The 15267-nt window shown below is 37.8% G+C and overlaps 1 protein-coding gene across 3 annotated transcripts in view; it reads left to right on the top strand.

Annotated features, from left to right (window-relative positions):
* pde5ab (phosphodiesterase 5A, cGMP-specific, b) overlaps nucleotides 1-15267 on the top strand; it is a 124991-nt gene that overhangs the window by 36107 nt on the left and 73617 nt on the right. For all 3 annotated transcript variants that reach the window (XM_017430336.3, XM_017430338.3, XM_017430337.3), the window contains exons 2-3: nucleotides 7068-7578; nucleotides 8626-8799. In XM_017430336.3, coding sequence (XP_017285825.1) covers nucleotides 7068-7578; nucleotides 8626-8799 — 685 coding nt within the window. The remainder of the gene's footprint in view (nucleotides 1-7067; nucleotides 7579-8625; nucleotides 8800-15267) is intronic.

Here is a 15267-nt window from a genome sequence, read left to right as displayed (position 1 = left end):
TCTTTAAAACAAAACCTTTGTTGCTCCTTCTCCAGCGTAAGACAAAAAGCAAACCTAGGCATGAGGTATTTCAGATCACTCATTCTCTAACTCTCCCTTAAAGTTAGTCTCCAGTCAAACATACAAAAGGGAATAATTTACATCAACTAGTATGTAACCGAAGAACTGCTTTCAAAGAAAAGCTAAATTACAGTGTTAGAAATCAGAGGCCTAGTTTTAAAAGAATGCACATCACCTGCTGCCTTTCATACCAGAGTTTTAAACTAAGACTATCTTACAATGAGAAGGGACAAAGGTTTGGTCAAACCTTGTAAATTACATTATTTGCATTCTCATTCAATATTGTAAGATCACACGGAATCTGTTGGCAATCAGAGTATGTGTGGGTATGATGCTCAGCTACTGCCACACCACTTTTTATCTTAGTATCTGTAAAATTAGCAAAGTTGTATTCATTTTTGTGTTTTCTAAGGTCAGTTGGATGTGGTGGCCATCTTATATTAAACTGACTCCAAAAGTTAATCGGTTGTCGACGTACATCCAATGATCACTCTCTGAGAATTTCATTACAATCAGTCGACCGGTTCATAATATATTTTGCTAACAGACAGACAGGGTTTATGTTTACAGTTAATGCCAAGGTTTTAAGCAAAGGTTTTGTGTAATGTGTACAGCTCAAAGTATGTGTTGGGGATAACGCTCAGCTACTACCACGCCAAATTTTAACTCGTTATCTGTAAAAGTGACTGAGTTGCAGCCATTTTTGTGTTTTTGGAGGTCAGTTAGCGTGGCAGCCATCCTGAACTGGGCTGCCTCACTTTCTAAGAGTTTTATTAAAGTAAACCAGTGGTTCATGAGATATTTTGCCAACAGACAAACAGAGACATAGACAAAAACGTCTGTATCTGAATCTGAAGTTTTTAACTCGTTCTCATTCTTTCTAATATATTTAACTGTATTTTCTCATGAAATTCTCTCCAGGGAATTTGTTCTTTTTTTTTACGTTAAAATCCAATAAAGATAAAGTTCAGCCACCAAATAAGTTGATAAATCCATGTTGTTTTCTCACTTTATGCAAAACCGATCTCACTGTTTTGCTATAAAAGCTCTTTAATCTTTACCTCATCAAAGCCCCTGAGGCTGATTCTCAGAACAACTTTTTATATTTTGGTCAGGTAGAACGATTTCTCCGAGTCACTTCACTGGAATCGAACGTTCCCCCGACACCCTCCGTCTTTCTAGGTAAGGTTATAAAGGCTTGCGCAATCTGAAAACAGTTTTTGGATCAGTCCAAGAACTCCCAAGTCCCAGTGTGACACCAAAGGCGTGCCGGTGTGCCGGGAAATCATCACAGGGTTCCGACAGTTACTTTAATCGCACAACATGAAAATAGCGATTCTCATTTTTGCTATTGAAAGAGACCTGTGAGGTGAAGGATCTAAGGGAAGGTTTTCATCGTTTGATGGTGTGAGATGAAGGACACCTCTGTTGTCAGCGTCTGTGAGCAGGTGGGAGAACCTACATCCTTTAATTATGGCACTATCTTTTACTCCACGCAGTAAAAAGGGATTGTGTTTGCTTTGATCCCACATTGTTGATAATCAAAATGTTAACATATCTCTCCAGGCCTTAGCTTACCATAATTGTTTATCTCACTGCAGAGATAAAATTGGTATTGTAATTGCACTGTGTTGCCAGTGTTTGTTTCCGTCCAGTGCAACAGGTGTTGGTGGACTGGAAAATGAAAGACTTGATTAAAACCCATAATAATTTACTGCAATATTGTTGATCTTCTTATTTAAAATTAATTTAAAAAGAGTTGATCGTCTTTTGTGACCATCTGTCCTAACTAGATAAACTGAATTGTTCAAACTTTATTAGTTGTCACTGTTACACAAAAGGAAAGAACTGCATTTATCAAAAGAATGGTGGGTAAATAAAATGTTAAATAAGTACTTGTGATTTGTAAAATAATGCGGTATTTACTGGCTGATAGTCATATTGATCATTTCTAATCAGAACAGGAAGAGGTCATGAACTGACTGATGACATGGTGTTAGAGGACCTGTTGAAACTAAGTTGATCAGCTGCAGAGGCAACTTTCTACTGCCAGGACTTGGTACAGGAATGTGCTGCAAGGGCTGTGGTGCTAAATACAAGATGTTTACATGTAATGTATTAAAAGGTCAGTTGGGATTTCCCAAATTATTTCCATTTGCTGAATGCCTAAACCATAAAATACTTTTTTAGGTCACAAGTTTTCATAAGTTTTGCTCATGTTTGGTAGCATTGCCTTTAAACTGTATGTCTTGGGTCAAACGTTTTGGATGTCCTTCCACAAAAACAATTCTCAAAATAGTTTGCTGGATTTTTGTCCCTTTCCTCCTGACAGAACTGGTGGAACTGAGTCAGGTTTGTACGCTGCTTTGTTTACCCGCCTTTTCAGCTCTGCCCACTAATTTTCTCTGAGATCGAGATCAGGACTTTGTGTCGACCACTCCAAAACACTGACTTTGTCGTCCTGAAACCACTTTGTAACTAATTAGGCTGTCTGCTGAGGACCCATTTGGGCCCAAACTTTAACTTCCTGGCTGATGTCTTGAGATTTTGCTTCAATACTTTCATATAATGTTCTGTCTCACCTATACCGTAAAGTGCACCAGTCTCTTCTGCAGCAAAACACCCCCACAACATGATGCTGCCACCCCCGTACTTCACAGTTAGGATGGTTCAAGCTTTGCCCTTTTTCCTAAAAAATGTAAAGATGGTCATTATGGCCAAACAGTTCAGTTTTAGTTTCATCAGACCACAGGACAATGTCTCTAATCATTTGTCCCTGTGTACATTTACAAACTGTAATCTGTTTTTTATGTCGTTTAGGAGTCATGACTTCTTCCTCACTGAGTTTCCTTTCAGCTCATGTTTGTTCAGGACTCATTTCTCTTTGGATAATGACTCTCTGACCAGCTTCAGCAGCATCTTAATGAGGTCTTTTGCTTTAGTTTTGGGGTTGATTCACACGTTTTGCTCCAGAACACGTTCATCTCAGGAACACAGAACTGTCTCCTTCCTGAGTGGTCTGATGGCAGGACGTTCTCGTGATGTTCCTACTTGTGTATAATTGTTTGAACAGATGAACCTCAAGCAGCTGTAGATTGTACCCAAGAATGAACCCGAATTGCGGCGGTCAAACAATTCTCTTCCTGATATCTTGGCTGATTTCTTTTGATTTTCCCCATGGTGTCACATAAAGATCATCTGAATACAAATTATATTCAGATGATCATAATTGAAGTGATCATTTCAAGTAAAACAAAGAGCAAGATTTTTCAAATCACATATTGTATGTTTTTTTTTCTATTAACCTTTGTTTAGTTAGGAACATTTTGCACTGTTAGCCTCTACAAAATAAATAATTTTTTTTTACCACTGAAGTGGAGAGACCTATTCTGAACATTTAGGAGTGGGGTTCTTATTTTGAACAACCTCAGTTTGGTGAAACAGACTTTAATTTTGACAGGACTGACAAGCTAACAACTAGTCTGAATGCAGTCAAGACCAAAGTGAACTGCTGCTGTCTTTCATCGTGGTTCAAGCAAACACTATTATTTAAACCTTTACACTGTCATGAATTTTGCATTACTCAGTTATTCTAGCAGAAATATGATATTCCTGCAGGAAGTGCCTCTCGCTGCACCAGAAGTACTACACTTAGCTACTGCAGCTGCTATACGTGGTTGCAAAAAGACACAGAATTCTTTGTAAATATGTGTACTGCAGAACTAATGGTGGTTTATAAGATAGCATTAGCATGAAATATTTTGGTGTAGGGAAACTTTGGTCTTGTCCTCACTTGAACTAGCCGTTATTAGCTTGTCATTCTGGTCAGAATTAGACTCTGATTCTGCAAACTAAGACAATTCAAACAGCTATTTACAACAAGTAAGGCATTAATTGCTCAGAAACTTTCCACAGAACTGCATTTTAAACTGATATTCCATTATTAGCACTAGGAAGAGGACATCTGGTGATGCAGGCGAGAGAGGAGAGGATTTACAGTCCAGTTCCACACAATGCTGGTGCGTGCCACACTGTCCACCACGCTGGGTCCTTTTCCCCTCTGCTCCCCAAAGCTGAAAGAGTTCCTCATGGATCCATATTAGAACCACTGCTCTTCACGCTCTATATAAATTAACTTTGTGATAACTTATCAAATTCTGCTTTTCGTTTTTATGCAGAAGACAGTCTTCTATCCCTGAATTCACCCTTGAATTTCTAGAGTCTACCTTTGATGCAGTTCAGTCCCATTCAACACAACTTAAGTTGGTGTTAAATGCATGCAAAACAGTTAATGATATTTTCAAGTGTGAAATATTTAGCTGAGCTTCCTCAGATTAAAACCGTTCAAGCGGTTGACAATGAAATGGTTTCTTTTTGTTTAGGAATAAACCTTTCTGATTTGTGTTTCCTTACTAGCTGTGTAAATCATGCACAGCAGTCCTTGTCTGTCCCTAAACTTTTCCATTACTTGGCTTTTTATATACAAATCTCTGCTTTGACGGGTAACTTCTTATCTTTGTTTATATGAGTAAAAACCACAACCAGTACAACCCACACTTTCACAGAACAGAAAAGGGGAAAAACAACTTATAAATATGCTGCTCAGTTTCTGGAATAGTTTTCAAAAGGACTTGGAATTCTCAGAACTGGTCACAATGAGGAAGTTGGAATCCATTTTAATGAGAGAGAGAAAATATATCTCTATGTCACTCTGGCTATTTTTGTTGCTGTTCTGATTTTAGAACATGGTTGGGTTGTTTACTTGTCTGCTAAATACAAGCTGTAGTTTTATTGTTGTGTAATATAATTGTTGATATTTGTTGTATGTTCTGTTGCCTTCTGGGCCAGGCATGTTTTAAATAAAAAAGATAAGAAAGAGACATTTAATTGCAATAAAAACTTTTACCTGAGCCTACCAGTGTTCAGAGATGTTTCATCAGAACAACAAGCACATTTGGAAAGTTTGGTTAGGATGTTTTTAACTTTTTACTGTCTAGTTTAACACTGATGTCTATTCAAAATGCATCCATTTTTTTAAATATACATGTTTGTCTGTTTATCTGAATCTCTTTTGCACAAAACACTTCAAGATGGGCCCAAGCTGCCTGACCTAATGTGTGTTTTATAAAAGGACCGAGGCAGCATAGGGACCTATCATTGTTCCGCCTCTGTGCTGCCAAGGGAGGTAGTCACAGAGCTGTGATGGTCGATACAGGAAAGGGTAAAAGGCCATCTGAGTGCGGTAGTAGTGATTGCTGTAGGATTTAAAATGGGAGATGTTCAAAAGATTTTTTTGTGTAGTGTTCTACATCAGCACCAGCAAGTTGCACTCCATACCACCATTGGTTCCGCAATGATTATTGGTTACAAATAATCTTTAAGAAAAATGTTTTTCTGCACATTATATTAAAAGCACCTTTAATATTTATATTTGTACCCATATTTGAATTGTATCATATGTGATTTTTAAAAAATTGATCATTTTATGATGGCAGGGGAAATATGCTGACGATAAAAATTGCACATTTAGCTGATATATCATAATTATCAGAGGTTTTGTCACAATGACCCAGAGAAAACTACTGTCTACCATTGTTAAAACGTGTTCATCTGCAAAGATGATGTCTGTTATGTAATTTTGTGTCCTGCATTTACTTAGAGATAACTAAGAAGTACAAGTATGATTGTTGCTACTCTCTCAGAGAGAGATCCAGATCACAAGGCTGCCCGAACCATGTGAAACGTGAACTTCCGTTATTTAAATAAATTTCCTCCAGCTGTCAATCTTTGAGGCCTTGGTTTAATCGTGAAGTAGAAAGCAAACTACACTGGCTTCATTAATGAAAGCTCACACCTTCTTGGGACTCAGTTGGCGACTTATTAACAGCCAGGGGCAGCTTAATGAGGGACTCATCTTTGTGGCCATACTGCACAACTGGTTTGTGAAAAAGGTTAAAAGAAGAAGGATTGTGGAGGCAACTGGTTCAAGAGCCAAATCCAAGTATCCCTCTTCCCAACAACACTCTTTAACTCCTCTTGGTAATCAAATATGTTTCAGGGTCAGAAGCTATATGGTGAGTGAGTTCTGGGTCTGCCATGGGGTCTTCCCCCAAGTGAATGCCATATCGAGGTCCTGGTGGTGGTGGTAGCATATCCATGAAATGGAGGCCTGTGCTCACCATCATAGCTTGGTTTTTCAAATGTTTAAAATAGGGTTGCCTGATATTAAGAAAACGTGCAATTGCGAGATTATTGAATGTTGCAATAACAATATCAGTTGTGATAAATCCGCATTTTCCTCTCTTCCTCTCTTTTACTCTGTCATTGCAATGCTGGCAACACTCTTTAGTGTTGCTTTAGCATTTAGCTTTAGCATTTCAGCGATGTTCTTCTAACTTCTCTGGGGGCATTTAGGATTGTGGGGATCCGTCTGATTGCCTACTATCTGTCTGTGATTTATTGTAATACTTAGCAATTTTGATTCTGCACACTTTGGGATTGGGATGACAGCATATTGTGCAGCCCTGATTTATAGCTGGACTGGCAAAACTGGCTTCACTCTTAGACTGACTGTGGTTGTGTCAAGGTCATGGAAACAACCTAGAGCAGACACAATACCTGTAAGAGGTAGCGCCATGCTTCTGTGACATGATCTTCCTGTGCATGGCTGCATCTTTATGTGGTCTGAGAGAGATGTGCCATGGCAGGCATACAGGGAACAAAAGTGTGTCTTAGGGACATAGGAAATAGCAGGAAAAAGCTATTTGGTGTGCACTAAAAGTGCCATCATCATCATCATTAAAGGTTTTTAGATTTTCTGAGATCCAGCTCTTAGAACTCGGCCTTATTAGAATATAAGGCTGAGTTCATGCACTTTCCAAAGGAAACTAGTAGCTACTTGTGTCCTTGTTCTCATTCTTTTCTTTTTTTTTGAGTTCTTATGACAAATTTATCTCCAATCCTATTATGCCAAAGACATTGATTCATTTTGTTTTCTGTTTTGACAGGGAGATGGTGAACGCCTGGTTCGCTGAGCGCGTCCATTCCATCCAGCCATCTGTGCCCAAAGAAAACTCTTCACAACAGCGGGTCCACCAACCCTCCACAGAGCTCTGCCCCTCATCTGCCTCCACCATCCTCCCACCCGCCCTTAGCCTCCTGGAGAACCGCTCCCCCTCACCAGCAACAGTTTCCAGCCCGGCTCCGGGCACCCCTACCCGCAAAATCTCAGCTTCAGAGTTTGACCGCCCTCTAAGACCGATCGTGGTCAAGGACTCAGAAGGTTCTCTGACATTTCTAAGTGACACAGACCGTGAAACAGTCTATCTTCAAGGCTCAGTAATGGGTGAGGGTGGTGTAAGTGATGGAGGCGGCTGTGGCAGCAGGGGGGACCACTGCACCAGGCTGCTGGAGCTGGTAAAGGAAGTGTCGAGTCATCTGGATGTGACAGCACTCTGCCATAAGATCTTCCTTCACATCAATGAGCTCATCGCTGCGGATCGCTACTCACTTTTTCTGGTAGGAACAAACTGGGCTCCAGTACTTTGTTGTTGCCGGTTGAATTAGAACTGCGCTATCAGGAAAGATGAGTTAATGCATGATTATTCTTTTTGATTTTGCATCGTGATGCCATTTGTTCAGTTGACTGCCACCAACAAACATCACACATTCCATGGAATAAGTTTAATAGTTACAAATAAAATTTTTTAAAACTCTTTTTTAATTCACTGTGCAAAAACTGTAAGTCATATAAAAAAATGGCAAACTGTTAGTGGCAGAAACGTCTGGTCATTGCACACATCAATTTTTAGGCTTCTACAGTTTGCGTGAGATGTGATAAGTTGAAAAGAGCCTGCATTTCCAGTTTTAAAGAGAAAGCTCTTAGCTCAAATACAGTGGAAGTTAAGGAGAGATTGGTTGTCTGCTCTCTTCTCTCTGGGGAGATTTTAGAGAAAACCACAAGAGACACATTCTTGGTGCAAGAAGACAAAAATGCTCATGTTTTGGTTCATAAACTATAAATGTAACGCTAAAATTGTTAAAGATACCAAAATGCCAGTTTAGCCATATAAAGTCCAACTTTCAGTGATCTGTTTTTACTTTGACGGATGTTTCTATTGGGAAGTATGTCTGAGCAAACAGAGCAACAATAATGTTGGGTTTTCTTTTTCTTTGTGGATTTTTTTTTATTATTTGTTTGTTCATTTCAAATAAAATACGCCATACAGTGTATTGCTACCAAAAGTCATAGCATGCTATTCCCCGATTGGGCCACACATTTTGTTGTACTTTTTGCTTTGGGAGGAGTAGTGAATCAAAAAACAAGATGGAAGCAGAAGAATAACCACTGAAGTATTATTAGTGCTTCAGTGCGTATCTTATTTCATTCACCTTTTATTATTTTACTGCTATAAAAACAAATGCAGCAGTTTTACAATTAACTGAAGAGTACATACTGTATTATTCTTAGCTTTATTGCCCATTAAGAAAATGTTGCTAGGCTACAAAGTCTATTTTTAATGGATATTTTCATGCCACCCTGACTGTGTGTTTGTCTCGCCCCAGGTGGGTGAGGATAGCTCCAACAGGAAGTTTTTGATCAGCCGTCTGTTTGACGTTGCTGAAGGATCCACGTTGGAGGAATCATCCAGTAACTGCATCCGACTGGAGTGGAACAAGGGCATTGTGGGACACGTAGCCGCCACGGGACAACTGCTCAATATCAAGAATGCATACGAGGTGAGCTCTTTGCTCTGTGGAGTATCTGTTTTCTTATATTTTACTGGCGTTTGACCAGTGTCAGCATGTATGATGCCGGTTGGTGTGTGTGTCTATGTGAGAGAGAGTGTGTATGTGTGCTGAAATGTGTGTTTGTTCGTAGAGGATCTGATGGTTCTTGCTGACACAGCAAAGACCTGGACCACAGACCTCAAGAGAGCAACCAAAGGAGGGAAAACAGGTCAAAGTGCTCATTTGGAGACACACACACACACAGTTGTTTGGTCTCTCATTATGCTGCTCTGATGATACTTTACACCCTGACATTTTCAGTGTAGTGACCTACAAGGAGATCATTTGTTGTTTGCTCTCACATCAGTGACCACAGTAGTTTAATCCAAATTTAAAATGTGTCGCAAACAAAACTGAACACAATAAAAAGTCCACCTTTATTTTAAAGTTTCACATCTTACAAATGGTCCAAATGCAGTTGTTTTCTAAAACTAAGCTTAATGCAAAACTCAAAACGTTTTATTTGTATGCTCCTTTGTCAGATGATTTTGAAATTTATTTCTGCATTTATTTATATAAAAGAAGACAAACACTGAAAAAAAGGGATATAATACGTGGGAACAGATTAGAATCTAAGCATATTTGGACACATCTCTGTCCTGTCTATTCTCTGTCAGGCTCTTCTTTTTTATTTAATGCTGTTATTTATTTTCACTGTGTGATTGTGACTAAGAAAAGGCCAAACTGCTCTAACTGAATGCTGGGGAGACAGTAGTTCCTACTTATGGATTACTCCGGTGTCTCTGGCTGTATACGCTGTATCTGACAACATGTGATTTAATCAGAAGAAAAATGATGTAAATTGATGAAAATAAAATAAATATGCTATTAGGAGAGAATTTGTCTGCAGTCACAGATTGGTTTATTGGAAATGCTGGTAATGAGATCTGTGTAAAGAAGAATCCTGATATATATTGACGTTCATGGAAGCTTACGTGCCATAAATCAAGGAATTGTACGGTAAAAGTAGAATTTACTGTAAAAGTATTGTGGAATTTGTTAACTTAAATAATGAATAAGGGGTTTTTCTTAATAATTTAAGGGTTTTTCAGACTTTAAAGTTTATACTAGCACAGTAGAACAACTTTTCTCTAAGCTTTGTTGGTACATGAATGACCAGGGCTATACAAAATGTGATGACTCGAAGAATCAAAGAGTCATTTTAAAACAAAGAGGGAGGAAGCTAACAATAGACTCTTACTTCAGCAAATGCTTTCACATTATAACACATCGAAAGAAGCGAGACATGAAAATAATCAAAATATGGAGCAGGTCGACTCTATTCAGCTGGACTTCCAGTGAAAAAATAAAAGTGGCAACAAAACAGATACAAGGGAGAGACTGTGAGTTAAACATGACACAAATTCAATACAATATACTAGTTTTACACTATATTTAATGCAATGGTTATAGAATATAGGGTGAATTTTATGTTCATATGTGAAGCACTTTTATTTTACAAAACAAAAGACTCTTTCTTTAATGAAGTGGAGCCACAGAAAATGAGAAACTTTTATTTTACAAAAAGACTGAAAATTGTTTTTTTCATGCATAAATGTCAATAAATATTGACAGCTTGTGACCACCATCAGAAAAAGTTACATGGGGAAGTGCTCTTTTGCCTGCAAAAATAGGGGCTTTGGCTCTGACCCACAGAGACTTTTCACACTGGCTTTCATTTTTTTTGTGTGTAATAGCTGCCTCTTCAGCTCAGCTACTGTTTAGCCCAGAGCTTCATTGTTTATGTCTCGTGTCAGCGCCGCGTCACATGACTGACAACGCTGCAGTGTGATGGGACAGAAGTGGGAAGAGAGGACAACAGAGAAGCGACTGAGTTGTGTATGAATGAATTATTTGCTAACATCTAGCCTGATTAAAAAGTCAGTACTGTTTTGCTCAACTCTGTATTATGTAGAAAGTTTGGTGCTTGCCAGGCGTTCTGTTTGTGAATCTTTTATCGCCCAACAGCTGAGGAAAACGCAGTTGGAGCTGGGGCGCCTTTAATTTCCAGGCCTGTGTGGCAGTTGTATTGCAGCGCCGATGACTCGACGTAAAACCAGACAGTATTGGCTCAGGAAGCACAAATATCAGAAAAATTCAAAGGAATTTGGGAAATAATAAAACTAAATTTGGAAAAACAACAAAACAAAGCAAAACATTGCATAGGGCCTTAAGTGAAATAAGTGAAATTAAACTGAATATTTTTTTTTTATCAAATCTGTTAAACAAGTGTAAACACTAATTATTACCCCTACCATTAGACCCTTTTGTTATATAACACATGCCCCATTCTGTGTTATATAGCATTTTACCACTTAAAAAAACAAGTGCTGTGGGTGAGTTCAGTTTAATCATGTTTCCTGTAACTTGTCTGCAGATTGAGTTTCAGCTCTGTGACCTGCGCAAACGGAGCTCCTGACCTTTAGCTGCTCTATCTGAGTCTCCGCTCTTGTTTCCACCAGTACTCCCTGCTGAATACTGTTAACTGGTGGGACTCAGATCCGTGTTAGGATAGAGAGAAATGCATGTTGACATAGCTTAGATGCTGTTACACGTATTTGGAAGTGTGTGTGTGTGTGTGGTTGACTGAATGTAGAGTTATTAGTGTAATCAAAAAGAAGCAAGTGTGTGTGTGTGTGTGTGTGTGTGTGTCTATCTGTCTGTCTGTCTGAGAGAAGGGGGAGAGCATGTGGCTCTGATTAAATGCATGTGTTTTGCTCTGGTGTCCATCTTAGTTTGACTTGAAGCTTTATGTTTGTGTGTTTACATAAAACCTTATATTATACTATAATGATATTACAGTATAATATAAAGAGTATAATAATTTCTAGTAAATATCTTTTTAAATGTATTATAAGAGTGTTTGGTTTCCTGCTGTAAAATTCTCCAACATCAATAACCATCTGATTATACTTCAGATAAAGGGTCTAAGCTTTTGGACAGTGGAAATATACTATTCTACTTGTTCCTGGGTAAATCATCTGATGAGAAATCTTCCATCATGTCTTCTGTTCTTGGTATTCTGTCTTGTTTCAAGTCACTGACAGCTGTTTCTACAAATGCCTTAAAAACACTGAGGTGATATAAGAAGTAGGGTTAAAACAGCTTGGGTGAAGTACAGTTGAAGCATTTTTTTAACTCTATCAATACAATTACACATTCTGAATACTTAATATTATGGGTGTACGGGGTCATTTTATTGCTCAGCAAAGATCTGAGCAATTCTGATTTTTTAAATTAACAATTTTTGTAATTTTTTTTAACATAAGCAAAACAGCAACTGACAAGATAAGGAAATATTAGTTGAACAACAAATCAGATGAGTCAATTGTAATGTAGAAAGTTGCATTAAAAACTAAGAAGAAAAAAAAGAAATGTCCCTCCTATGATGCTTAAAACTACTTCTCACTGGATCTAAATTTACGATATCAACTCTGGTGTCATTTAAAGATGAACTAAAACATAACATTTAGGTGCAAAAACCCTTAAAAAGCTCAGCTTTGCCCTGTGGTTAAAATGGTCTTTTTGATAGCCCAATTTATAAGACAATTACCCGACAAACGTTTCAGTAAACCAGCCCATAATTTTTACAGCGACCAGATAAAAAAACCCAAAAAACTGTTGGAGTCAATCAGCTCTGTGATGCGCCGCAGCGGTTTTACAATCGGCACATTATTGCCCTGACTTGTACAAGCTGTTAAACACAGACTACCCAACTAATTAAGCAAAGAAGCACTCGGAGAACGTAAACCTCCGCCAAGGTCATAGAGTCATTAAGAAATAGTCATTCCTGTGTAATTCATCAAAATCGGTTCATTAGAGTTCAGGTAATTTTGTGAACAGACAAATAAACAAACAAACAAACCAATACTATCAGAGTCATAAACTCTTTGTTTTATTCATGTTACTGTTATCAGTGAAAGCTGCAGCAGGTCAGTTGTGACTTGGAGCTCCGGTCTCTGATTTAGACTCAGCACCAAATGATTTGCTGATGGAGATGTTTGATGCAGCAGCAACAGTGTATCAAATACTCAAGAGGTGCTTTTTTTTCAAATGTCATTATTCAAAAAACCAGTTAAGATTTCAGCCTGTACTGATAATAATTGTCTGTGGTGGCTTCTTTTCTCTGTGCGCTCTTGGAACATGATCATCAGGAAAGTACATTGTTTCAAGTCATTATGCTGCCCTAATGTTAATAAATGATGTGACAATAGGATTCTGGAGGGCAGACCCAAAACTCACTAAAGGGATTATATATCCTCTCTAACCTTGGGACACCTTGGGGTCCTCCAGGCTGGAACTATTTGTACTTTGGCTGGAAGTCTCCTGCACCTTACATCTGTGGTTATTCTGAAAACAAAAACAAAAAAAAAACATTGAAAAAAAAAAAACAGCATTTGACCAAAACAACTGCATCATACACGCAGGCATCAATCATTGATGGTAACAATAATTCTCTGCATGTCTGCAGTTTGGGGTGTGAATGTAATTAGTGCCTGTATGAATATGCTTTAGAAAATAATAGACATGTGGGTGTTATTTTTTTGTCCTTTCAGTCATTTGTGAATGTTGAGCAACCACTCACCTTTTATGTATGTATGTGACTTGATTCTGTTTGTGTGCACTCATATTAGAATGTATGCCGTGTTGCACCATGATTTGCTCTCATTGCCTGAGTTAATGCACAATCTTCCTCCAGATTATCTCCGTGTCTGATCTGAGTCTAAACAAAAGAATAAACAAAACAGCTGAACTTCTATGCTGTAGCTGAGGACATTTAAAGACTACACCATAGAAGTGTATTTTTTTTTTTTTTTTTTGATTTCTGATTTTTTTTGATTTGCCAAAGCTTGAATGACTGAGAATCTACACCGGCACATGTCTCAGAGTGTTTGTGTAAGCAGGGTTTGTAAGTGTGAGCAGCTGCAGAACCTGATACGGCTTCCAGGAAGTCCATCTGCGTCATCTAAAGGAACTCTTCAGGCCTCTGATTGGATCTTTAACTTCTAATTAGCATCTGAGGATTGATTTCAGCAGCGCAGTTGGACTCTCCTCTCCACCACTATCCTTTTTATTAGTGCATCAAACAAACAAAGTATCTGAGTGGGGGGATGACCTCATCAGCATTTTTACTGTGCGGCATCCAAAAGGCAGTCGTGGAGGAATACAATAGAAAAAGTATCCATCAGTTTCTTGGTCTTCTTTTGATTCCCAGCCACATATTTCAGATTGTTTGAAACAAAAGCTTGTATTTAAACAGGGTCGCCCTCTCGGTCTTTTTAGTGCTGTTATTGCTTGTTCTAGAGTTAGTCATGCTTAAATTGGTGATATTTTGGTAAATAGATTTAGAATTGTTTTGAAGGGGTGTTAAAAAAACTTAGTTCAAGAGAATCACATCAGTTCAGTGATTCTCCACATACTAACATGTCTAATAAGAAAGCTTTCACAAAATGGCACTGGTGCATCTGAAGAAATCCGAATATCATTGAAAAGTTGATTTATTTCACTAATTCATTTCAAAAAGTAAAATTCATACATTATATAGATTCATTCCACACAGAGTGATATATTTCATGTTTATTTCTGTTCATTTTATTGATAATGGTTTACAGCTAATAAAATCCAAAGTTTGTTCTAATTTTCTAAGAATCTAACTTTTGGGTTTTCGTTAGCTGTATGTCATAACCATCAAAGTTAACAAAAATAAAAAAGCTTGAAAATCTATATAATACAGCCAGTTTTGGAAAAATGCAGATAAAAATCACATAAAACACTTTAAACACATAAAACATGTCTCATATGATGACCAGATGCTTCTTTTGTTTTTAGTTTAGGTATTTTTTCTATACAACAAAGTTTTTTGCACAGTAACTGATTGCTTGAGGCTTTGTATCTGCCTGTTTTTTAAAGTTTGCTCTCAGGGAGTGAGACACAGGCATGTGGTTACCATGGCAACCCTAACGAGCAGCAGCCCTAACATTTCTTTTGATCTTGGTTCTCTTTACACATTGTTCTACAGCTCATACATCCAAACGTCAGCATTTTGTCAGCTGAGATTACTACAAAAATAAGTCCCACATTTTTATGAGCTTCAGACAAGAATGTTGATAAATGTTGGAATCTCTTCTGATTTTTTTTTTTGTTGTTGTTTAAAATACTATTTTCAATCCATTCACAAGATGATTAGTCTCTATCTTACTACCAGTCATCACTAATGTGCTGTGCATTAAGAGACAATATGGCCTGGTAATGGATTATCTACAGAAATCTTCCTGTGACATAAATAATAATCACCATTTTATGATCTAATACAGAACCTGTTGTGTTTTGTGTATTGTTGTAAAGGAAGTGTGGTTTATAATGTTGCTACTCATTTAGTCATGTTTTTTCTCCATAAACAAACATTTTCCTCTTCAG

This window comes from Kryptolebias marmoratus, linkage group LG7 (genome assembly GCF_001649575.2).
Source record: "Kryptolebias marmoratus isolate JLee-2015 linkage group LG7, ASM164957v2, whole genome shotgun sequence".
In the NCBI taxonomy this organism is placed as follows: Eukaryota; Metazoa; Chordata; class Actinopteri; order Cyprinodontiformes; family Rivulidae; genus Kryptolebias; species Kryptolebias marmoratus.
Note: the sequence above shows the minus strand (reverse complement) of the source record. Positions and strands in the feature narration are given on the sequence as shown.